The sequence below is a fragment of the Macrobrachium rosenbergii genome, chromosome 9 (assembly GCF_040412425.1).
Source record: "Macrobrachium rosenbergii isolate ZJJX-2024 chromosome 9, ASM4041242v1, whole genome shotgun sequence".
NCBI classification, from domain to species: Eukaryota; Metazoa; Arthropoda; class Malacostraca; order Decapoda; family Palaemonidae; genus Macrobrachium; species Macrobrachium rosenbergii.
In genome coordinates this window covers 18,515,542-18,526,382 of record NC_089749.1, presented here as the reverse complement: position 1 = coordinate 18,526,382, position 10,841 = coordinate 18,515,542, and the positions used below count along the sequence as shown (strand labels likewise).

At 36.5% G+C, this 10,841-nt stretch overlaps 1 protein-coding gene across 2 annotated transcripts; it reads left to right on the top strand.

Moving 5' to 3' along the window:
* Positions 1-2,370: 2,370 nt before the first annotated feature.
* LOC136842064 (uncharacterized) lies at positions 2,371-9,762 on the top strand. Of its 2 annotated transcripts, none has more exons than XM_067109444.1 (2): positions 2,371-2,416; positions 2,937-3,552. In XM_067109444.1, exons 1-2 carry the CDS (start codon positions 2,405-2,407, stop codon positions 3,441-3,443), a joined length of 519 nt encoding a protein of 172 aa, XP_066965545.1. In that variant the 5' UTR covers positions 2,371-2,404; the 3' UTR covers positions 3,444-3,552. The 2 variants fall into 2 exon arrangements, with proteins under 2 accessions (XP_066965545.1, XP_066965546.1); XM_067109445.1 differs by lacking the exon at positions 2,937-3,552 and adding an exon at positions 9,166-9,762 and having other exon boundaries at positions 2,376-2,416.
* The last annotated feature ends 1,079 nt before the right edge of the window (positions 9,763-10,841 follow it).

The window sequence follows — 10,841 nt, the reverse complement described above, 5'->3', positions numbered from 1 at the left end:
CGTGCCCAAGTGGGCCCCCTCCACCAGATCCGCTAGTGACCTGGATTGATTTTGATTACCAATGTATTCATACACACGAAAAACTAAACACGATGTTTACAAATACCAATCATTGAGTGCATAATAATTTACATAGGTGTAACAGCCCACAGAATATCCCAGAGATTAACTGATTATTATAAGAGCATTCAGATTCTATTTAAAGAATTCAGGAATTTTCGAATCTCTAAGAGCAGTGGTTCTTAACCTAGGGTATTTGTAACCCCCAGTGGGAACGAAACCTTAAACCTAGGGGTACGAGACATGATAGCCAGCAATGTTTGTATCACTGATCCTTGTCATATGTTTGTATTGTATTTATATTGGATGGGGGTACGAGAAAATTTTCTGAGGTACCAAGGGGTACGGGCCTGAAAAAGGTTAAGAACTACTGTCTTAGAGATATGGGACACAACATCAAGGGAAGAGAGCCCTCTTTGCTTTATATTAATATTAATACTATATTCGGCCGGATATTATACCAGAGATCAATGAGCAGAAGATCCCAGAAGAGTTTACAGGTAACTTTATTAAACGGATATTCATGACAACAACAGACATCCTTCTCTCATACAATAAAGGAATGGGAAATGGTTTTGGAGATTAGACTCAAAGATAAAACTATCATAGATAGTGGTCAATTTGGTCTCGTCTGATCGGAAAGACTACAGATAAAATTTTCCACCTAGAAAAGCGATGGAAAATATTTGGAAAAGATATTTACATCTAGCAATTATAGGCCTAGAGAGGCCATATGACCGAACACCACCTCTGGAGCTCTGGACACGCACGAGAGAAAAAGGCAATAGATAACTGTGTCAGAACTATCCGAAATTTGGATCAATGCACAGAAATTCAGACTAAGTGCAAGGTTTCATTAAAGGTAATAGATAACTATGCAAGAACCCTCCAAAATTTGGATAACTGCATCAGAAACGCAGGTTAGGAACAGCACTCAGCAGACTAGCTAGTTATCCCCTGGTGCAAGGCTTCACTGGGGGTCCTCTGAAAGCGCCGAGTGCTTTGATTTGTTCATGAATGTAGTCCATCGTGGGAAGAGGGATCAGTTACCTTGGTGCACGCGTGTTTTGTAGATGATGAACTGCGCAACGTAACTAGAAAGGAAGCAGGAAGTTGGGAGTGACTTAGAGGAGTGGAGAAAGGCCTTGGAGGAAAAGGATAAAGGGCCAGTTGGAAGAAAAAAAGAATACTGAAATTTAATGAAAATGTGAATGAAATTGATTCAAGGGATAAAGACTCAATAGGAAATATGTTAGTATCCTTGATATAGTAATGGAAGTAGTTGGCACATTGTTATTAAAAAGTAAATATACTACGTGATTTATGAATAAAAAAAAGGTGATCGTTGATCCCACTTTTCTTTATAGAAGTAAATTAGGGATATAGTATATAATAAGCAAAACGTTAAGTATGGCATCAATAAAAATGGATCCTGTAAGTGTTATAGTGACTATGGAACGCTGAAAAGATGATAAACGTAGATAGATTGTTAAAACAAAAGGCATCAATATCCATGTTTTCAAAATCTGCTTACAAGTCAGTAGAGAACAGAACAGTAAACTTAAAGAATTTATTTTTGGCAGATGGTTAATGATTTACAGGAATTTATGATGGTCAGCATGAAAGTTAATTTTAATCTTATTTCACGAAGCCTTTGACATGGTTCTTCTATGAGTGCTGGAAATACGTAAAGAACCAAATAAAAAACAAGTAAAAAACGTGCCTAAGTTCTTTCAGCACAATCGAGTTTTCTGTACAGCGTATAATCAAGGTCACCGAAAATAGATCTATCTTTCGGTAGTCCCGGTATAATGTTATTTGAGCTGCGACGCATGAAACTTTAACCACTGTCCGGTGGTGGCCTGTCCTATATCGGTGCCAGAAGCACGATCATGGCTAACTTTAAAATTAAATTAAATAAAAACTAATGAGGCTACGCTGCAATATAGTGTCTGATGATTGGACGGTGGATGATAAACATACCAATTTGCAGACCTCTTGCAGACAGACAGCCCACACAAGTTTTCTTTTACAGAAAACTGCAAAAAGTAAATAGATAAACAAACACACGAACACGTTCAAAGATATATCTATGAAAGGAAAAAGTTATTCGTAGAGAGCCAAAAAATTCAAGTATATCTAGGAGGAATTTCATAAAAATCATTGTATTGTTAAGACTTAGAAAGAAATTCACGGTCACCGTTGTCCTCTTCCCAAACAAAGGTGTGGCCGAAGGCCGAATGGGAAAGGTGGATTCCCTCATATCCCATTCGTATATAAAGGTAAGTTGCTTTCCATGATCAACATAACTCTGACAACTGTTGAACAGTGAAAACTTCCAGCCATGATTCCATTGGTAAGTTGGATAGGTACTTAAATATGACATGCACACAAACATGAACATTTTATATATATATATATATATATATATATATATATATATATATATATATATATATATATATATATATATATATATATATATATATATATATATATATATATATATATATATATATATATATATATATATATATATATATATATATATATATATATATATATATATATATATATAGGTGTCCTTATACCCATATACATACAGATTATGTTGTATAGTCAAATGTTTATATGTGTTATTTGAAAGTGTATGCATCTGGAGAGGACTTGTAAACTATGAAGAAAATTCCCAGTGATAACAAATCATCAATGTGAGATGCCATTACTTTCCTCTTGACTGAAAGTCACTTATGTTTGTGCAGGTACAGCTCCCATCAGACTCTCTCGCTTTCTCTTCTCTCTCTCTCTCTCTCTCTCTCTCTCTCTCTCTCTCTCTCTCTCTCTTGACATGATTCATAAGTGCATTCCAATTCCAGATCGCTGTCCTGTTAGTAGCCTTCGTCGCTGATGCTGCTCCTGGAATCGGCTTAGGTCTTGGAGGATTAGGAGGATTCGGCGGATTCGGTGGTGGATTTGGCGGCGCTGGTGGACTCTTGAGCGCTGGAAACTACGCCAATGGATTCAGCCACTCCAATGGATACAGTCATGGAAACCACATCCTGAAAAAGTTCGGAGGAGCTGGTGGGCTGAAATTCGGCCATCTTAACAAACACCTCCTCGGCAAACGAAGCGCCGATCCAGAGCCTGGATTACTTGGACTCGGAGGCTTAGGACTACTCGGTGGATTGGGTGGTGGATTCGGTGCAAAAGGTGGTCTCCTGGGTGTCAAGAACTATGCCAATGGATTCAGCCATTCCAAGGGATACAGTCATGGAACCCATATTGGAGGAGGGTTCAAGGGATTGGGAGGTCTTGGAACCGGCCATCTTAAGAAATTCTTCATCGGGAAGCGAAGTGTTGACCAAGAGCCTGAGTCCGAATAAGGAATCCAGGTAGCCACTGGAACACTTCTGTTAATGGATGTTCATGGAGACGAATGAGGCATATATATATATTATATCCTGTTAATAGCAGTTAATGACACATTTTTTCATGCACATAAATTACATTTATTAAAATATATTTATATATTTTAATAAATATCTATTACATTTATATCATATTAATTACATTTATTAAAATATATTTATATTAAATTTATCAAAATATATTTATAGTTTTGCAGCAAAATATTTTGTTTATATCCTAATTCTGTATCCACAAACCTTTCTGTAAAGGTACGAAGATAAAATAGGCCCTTAATCGAATACAGCATAGCATGAGAGTAACTAACAAATATGAGCAGAACGTCTACCATGCCAGTTTCTGAACCCATGACCTTTATAGTTGGTACATGGGAGAGTCACTTTATACATGAAATTATAAGATATAAAATGCCATGCAAATAATTAATAATGAACAAGTCATATTTATAAAAATACTAGTTGACCAACCTGGCACTGCCCAGGAAAACTCTGAATGACAACCGATAAACTCACTCTCTCTCTCTCTCTCTCTCTCTCTCTCTCTCTCTCTTCTCTCTCTCTCTCTTTCTCCTCCTAATACCCCCATTACCCTCTCTCTCACTTCCTCTCCCTCTCACTCCCCCTCTCACTCTCTCCCTTTCCCTGTAGGATAGTCGCTTCAGTTACATTGCCCATCATTTTTTGCATTTTATATTTCACCCCTTCTCACCCCTCATTCCTATCAGGTCTGAACTTGGACTTAAAAGGCATTTGGAATGTCACTATTCATCTCAGCAACCTTGAAAACTATAGATTGAACACTAATATCTGTCATTTTTGACGTTTTATTATTTACCCCTTCACACCCCAACTTCTTAGGGCTGAATTTGGACTTAAAGGGCACCAGGAGCGTCACTATTCATCTCAGCGACCTACAAAACTATGGATTAGACACTAATATCTGTCGTTTTCAGTTCTTTTTACATGTCACCACCTTCCCACCTCTTTTCATCCCCCTCTCCTATCAGGGCTGAGCCTAGACTTAAAGGACACCGGGAGTGTCACTATTCATCTCAGTGACCTCTAAAACTATGGATTAGACACCAGAATCTGACGTTTTCAGTTATTTTTACATGTCACCCCCTTCCCAGCCATTCTCACCACCCACTTTCTATCAGGGCTGAACTTGGACTTAAAGGGCATCGGGAGTGTCACTATTCATCTCAGTGACCTCGGAAACTATGGATTAGACACCAATATCTCTTGTTTTCTGTTATTTTTACATGTCACCCGCTACCCACGCCCCCACCCTTTGGTGCCAGTAATGTCTTACCCCCACAGTATTCTTTTCCAGTTAGTAAGTCATATCCAAACCAAGTTTGGTTGAAATTGGACAATGCGTGTAAGAGTTATTCGGGCGCATACATACACACACACACATACATCCATTTTTATATAGATAGATAAATATATATTGCATAATCCACAACTAATATGCCACAAGGATTGTATAATGTCTAATTCGCTATACCCAAGGAATAATTTACCCCAAAGACGATTGTGCTTAACAAGTGCACCATCCTTAACCGCGTACCCACAGTCGACTGTTTATTTGTTGCATTAAACAAAAGGCCCTTGAACCATAGCTGGGCCAGATGCACTTATCACTCATAATTACTTTTTGATGTGAGTTTTGTTTTTGGAAAATGTACTGAATTTTATATCAAACGATATTTGTGGCTTAATATTTGTGAATATGGAAAGTCTCGCGTGCATTAGTGCCAACAATTCATATGTAACTGTATGTACAGTCACTCAAAAATGTTTTGCAACATATTCCAGAAGTTTTCGTTCACCTAATAGTAATTTGTTCTTTTGATATTTACAAGGAAATGTAATTTTCTTATTCAGCTTTGGTTATTAATCATACGGTTAACAATATAAAATAGAATGGTGAGTGAAAAATTCATATTATGAAAAATGACGAAACATTTTGAAAAATTTCACTTCAGATGATCGGGCAAAAGAGTCAAAGAAGAAACTATATTTCGAATCCAGATAAAAGCTCTTAAAATAATATTGAGTAGTCATCAGTGAAATTATATATAAATAAAGAAAGAAAGAATTCAACCATTATTGTTGTCAAAAACAAAAAAAGAAAATATCTCATAACGTCGTATGTTATCTTGTGACTCGACATTCGGTCAGGAAAGTTGAACTAAACTGTCTCGTCACTTGCACGATAAGATGGGCAACAGACTCAGCCGCACCGGCAGCTTAGCGTAAATAAAACAACAGTGGATAGAGGGATACAACAACAGAGAGAACGAGGAAATATGATAAATTTATGTAAAAAGTGGAGGACGACCCCATTGTTGCACTACTGTTAAGGATCATCATCGGATGATCACTGAAGGAGCTCCGCCTAACTCCCCTGACAACCGGTGTTGCTATAAAGAGAGAACATTGCGCTCTCCCTTCAAGTTGCTGCTCAAACCATCCGTAACAGGCTACATGAGACCAAGATATTATTTCATCATACTCCTGCCAAGAAACACTTCATATCTGCGAAACACAAAGAACAGAGGCTAGGGTTTGCGTTATAATATAATCCAGTGGCCAATGGTTTCTGTAAGAGTCATCTTTTGCAATGAGGAGGAGACATTCTTCACTGATGAGCATGGTAGTCTTCTGCACTGCTGGCATTTAGCATTAACTAAATTAATGTTGAACTTCTTGCTAATTTTAATTCTTTAGAAACTTAGATAATAAGAAATACAAAAATAGGCGTTATATATTCAGTTAACTTCATAAGAGGCATCAAAATGATAGGCCTAAGTAGCAATGAAAGAAATGAGAAATTACACATGATAACGGCATCATATATATATATATATATATATATATATATATATATATATATATATATATATATATATATATAAATATATATATAAATATATATATATATATATATATATATATATATATATATATATATATATATATATATATATACATACATGTATGTGCGTGCGATTATATTCTATGTATTACAAAAATAGACTTCACTAGTTCACAATATACACAGGATTTCTCATTCAAAAATTTGATTAATAATAATGTGCAAGCAAATTTTTACAAAAGTCGTATTTGTTGATGTTAATGAGACTAATAGTTAAACTTATAACAGTCGTAGGCCTATGTCTACAAAGTTCACACATATGAAGGGGATAAAACAGCGATAGTGATGGCAGTTGGGGATGAAAATATTAAAACATAAGAACAGTGATGACTTCTGAAGTAATTATAGTAACATCCTTTAATTAAGTAAAGTATGACAACAGTAGGCAGTATCAGAAAAAGCCCTGTTTAAGGGAAACTGCAGGTAATTTCTCGGACCCACCACTAGTGTTCAGTTGTTTCATGCGCTTACAACTGAGTTGCCAAATAGCGCCAGATGTCGCTATTATAAGCTGTTGTCCGAAAAGTTTTGAAGTATGTTGCAAGACATTTTTGAGTGATTGTGCATATATATTATTTTGTATATATATACAATTCTATTCTTCTCAGTCTCGAAGGTAAGTATATCCATGTACTCCACAAGGAGAAACTACATACGAAGAGAGGAAATACAGATCTTAATTTTTCCTTAAAGTGTCGCCCTCCATCAGGCCTCTTCCGGGAAATTTTATCGACCAATCAGTTTAAGGAAAATATATACTGGACCTATGTTTAAATATGACTGGAGGACCTGCAAAGAATAAAAACAAGTAAATATGGTAAATGGTGTTTCAATGCCTTGTTAAGAAGTCGTGAGACTAGATAATCACCTGCTGTAGTAAAATTGAATTGAATTGAATATAGAATTTAGGTCAAAGGCCAAACACTGGAACCTATGAGGTCATTCAGCGCTGAAACGGAAATTGACAGTAAAAGGTTTGAAAGGTGTAACAGTTGGAAAACCTCGGAGTTGCACTATGAATCAATTGTTAGGAGAGGGTGGAAAGTAAGTAATATGAAAGGAGGTGCAGTAAAAAGAAGGAAAGGGGTTGCAGCTAGGGGCCGAAGGCACGCTGCAAAGAACCTTAAGTAATGCCTACAGTGTACCACTTGAGGTGCACTGACGGCAATACCCCTCTACGGGGCTGCTGTAGCAAAAGATCACAAATAAAAATAATTTTCACAATAGTCCTTATGTAAGGTACATAAATACCATGTCACTTATTTAGACGTATTACAACCTGCTAAGTAATGTCCTGGGACACAAATACTTGAATACTGTGTCTAAGCATTATTAGTTTCGTTATTTAATAGGCGCCAGAATCCTCTTTTAAAAATATTTAATGCTGAGATTTCATTGTGCACTGGACAGTGGTCATATTTTGATAAAATTCTTTGTATGCTCCACGTGAACGGACGCTTCAAAATACCAAATGTCAGTGACTCTAGCTTCATTGTTTTAGAATACCTAAAGAAAAGGGAGAAAGTGTTGATCGCTTTGAATGATTTCTAGAAAATTAAACTTCGTTTATATTTTCCAGTCATTCCTACTTAGTGTCAATTTTGGTAGTACCAAGAACGACAGGAAGTAATTGTTTCTGTGTAATTCTTAGTATGAGCTCTCAAATCCTGGATTTTTAGTTTTCTGTAAAAGAAAACTATTGTGCCGGCTTTGTCTGTCCGTCCGCACTTTATTCTGTCCGCTCTCAGATCTTAAAAACTACTGAGGCTAGAGGGCTGCAAATTGGTATGTTGATTATCCACTCTCCAATCATCAAACTAAAAAAGTGAATAAATAAGCAAAAACACGAACACGTACACAAATATATCCATGAAAGAAAAAAAGTTATTCGTAGAGAACCAAAAACCTCAAATATATGTAGAAGGACTTTCATAAAGATCAATGTATTGTTTAGACTTACAAAGAAATTCACGGTCACCGTTGTCCTCTTCCAAAATAAAGGTGTGGCCGAAGGCCGAATGGGATATGTGGATTCCCTCATATCCCATTCGTATATAAAAGGTAAGTTGCTTTCCATGATCAGCATAAGACTGACAACTGTTGAACAGTGAAAACTTCCCAGCCATGATTCCATTGGTAAGATGGATAGGTGCTTAAATACGACACAGACACACAAACATAGACATTTCATATATATATATATGTAAATATATATATATATATATATATATATATATATATATATATATATATATATATATATATATATATATATATATATATATATATAAAATATATATACATATATATATATATATATATATATATATATATATATATATATATATATATATATATATATATTTATATATATATATATATATATATATATATATATATATATATATATATATTATGTCCTTGCACCTTTATACAAAGAGATTATGTTGCATACAGTCATATGTATATATGTGTTATTTGAAGGTGTGCGTATTTGGAAACATATTCTGTATCTCGGAGAGGAGCTGTAAACTATGAAGACAATTCCCAGTGATAACAAATCATCCATGTTAGATGTAATTATAGTCTTTACTTTCCTCTTGACTGAACGTCATATATGTTTGTGAAGGTACAGCTTCGATCAGTCTCTCTCATTCTCTCTCTCTCTCTCTCTCTCTCTCTCTCTCTCTCTCTCTCTCTCTCTTGACATGATTCCTAAGAGCATTCCAATTCCAGATCGCTGTCCTGTTGGTAGCATTCGTCGCTGATGCTGCTCCTGGAATCGGCTTAGGTCTAGGAGGATTAGGAGGATTCGGCGGATTCGGTGGTGGATTTGGCGGAGCTGGTGGACTCTTGAGCGCTGGAAACTATGCCAATGGATTCAGCCACTCCAATGGATACAGTCATGGAAACCACATCCTGAAAGGCTTCGGAGGAGCTGGTGGGCTGAAATTCGGCCATCTTAACAAACACCTCCTGGGCAAACGAAGCGCCGATCCAGAGCCAGGATTACTCGGACTCGGAGGCTTAGGCCTACTCGGTGGATTGGGTGGTGGATTCGGTGCCAAAGGTGGTCTCCTGGGTGTCAAGAACTATGCCAATGGATTCAGCCATTCCAAGGGATACAGTCATGGAACCCACATCGGAGGAGGATTCAAGGGACTGGGAGGTCTTGGAACCGGCCATCTTAAGAAATTCTTCATCGGGAAGCGAAGTGTTGACCAAGAGCCTGAGTCCGAATAAGGAATCCAGGTAGTCACTGGAACAATTCTGTTAGTGGATGTTTATGGAGACGAATGGGGCATATATTATAACCTGTTAATAACAGTTATTGACACATTTTTTCATGCACATTAATTACGTTTATTAAAATATATTTACATATTTTAACAAACATATATTACATTTATTAAAATATATTTATATTACATTTATTAAAATATATTTATATTACATTTATTAAAATATATTTATAGTTTTGCAGCAAAATATTTTGTTTATATCCTAATTCTTTATCCACAAACCTTTCTGTAAGGTACTAAGATAAAACAGGCCCTTTATCAATACAGCGTAGCATGAGAGTAACTAACAAACTTTCGGAATCAAATACGAGCAGAGCATTTACCATGCCAGTTTCTAAACCCAAGACCTCTATGATTGGTACATGGGAGAGTCACTCAATATATGAAATTATAAGATATAAAATGCCATCAAATAATTAATAACAAACAAATTCATATTTATAAAGATGCTAGCTGACCAACCCCTGCACTGCCCAGGAAAACTCTGAAATACAATTATAAACTCTCTCTCTCTCTCTCTCTCTCTCTCTCTCTCTCTCTCTCTCTCTCTCTCTCTCTCTCTCTCTCTCTCTCTCTCTCTCTCTCTCTCCCTTTCCTGGTATGATAGTTGCTTCAGTTACATTGCCCATCATTTTTGACATTTTATATTTCCCCCTTCTCACCCCTCATTCCTATCAGGTCTGAACTTGGACTTAAAAGGCATTTGGAATGTCACTATTCATCTCAGCAACCTTGAAAACTATGGATTAAACACTAATATCTTTCATTTTTGAAATTTTATTGTTCACCCCTTCACAACCCCCCCCCTCCTAGGCTGGACTTGGACTTAAAGGGCATCAGGAGTGTCACTATTCATCTCAGCAACCTCGAAAACTATGGATTAGACACTAATATCTGTCGTTTTCAGTTATTTTTACATGTCACCACCTACCCACCCCTTCTCATCCCCCCTTCCTATCTTGACTGAACTTAGACTTAAAACACATTGCGACTGTCATTATACATCTCAGCGACCTCATAAACTATTTATTACACACCAAAATCCGACGTTTTCAGTTATTTTTACATGTCACCCCCTTCCCACCCCTTGTCACCCCCCTTTCTATCAGG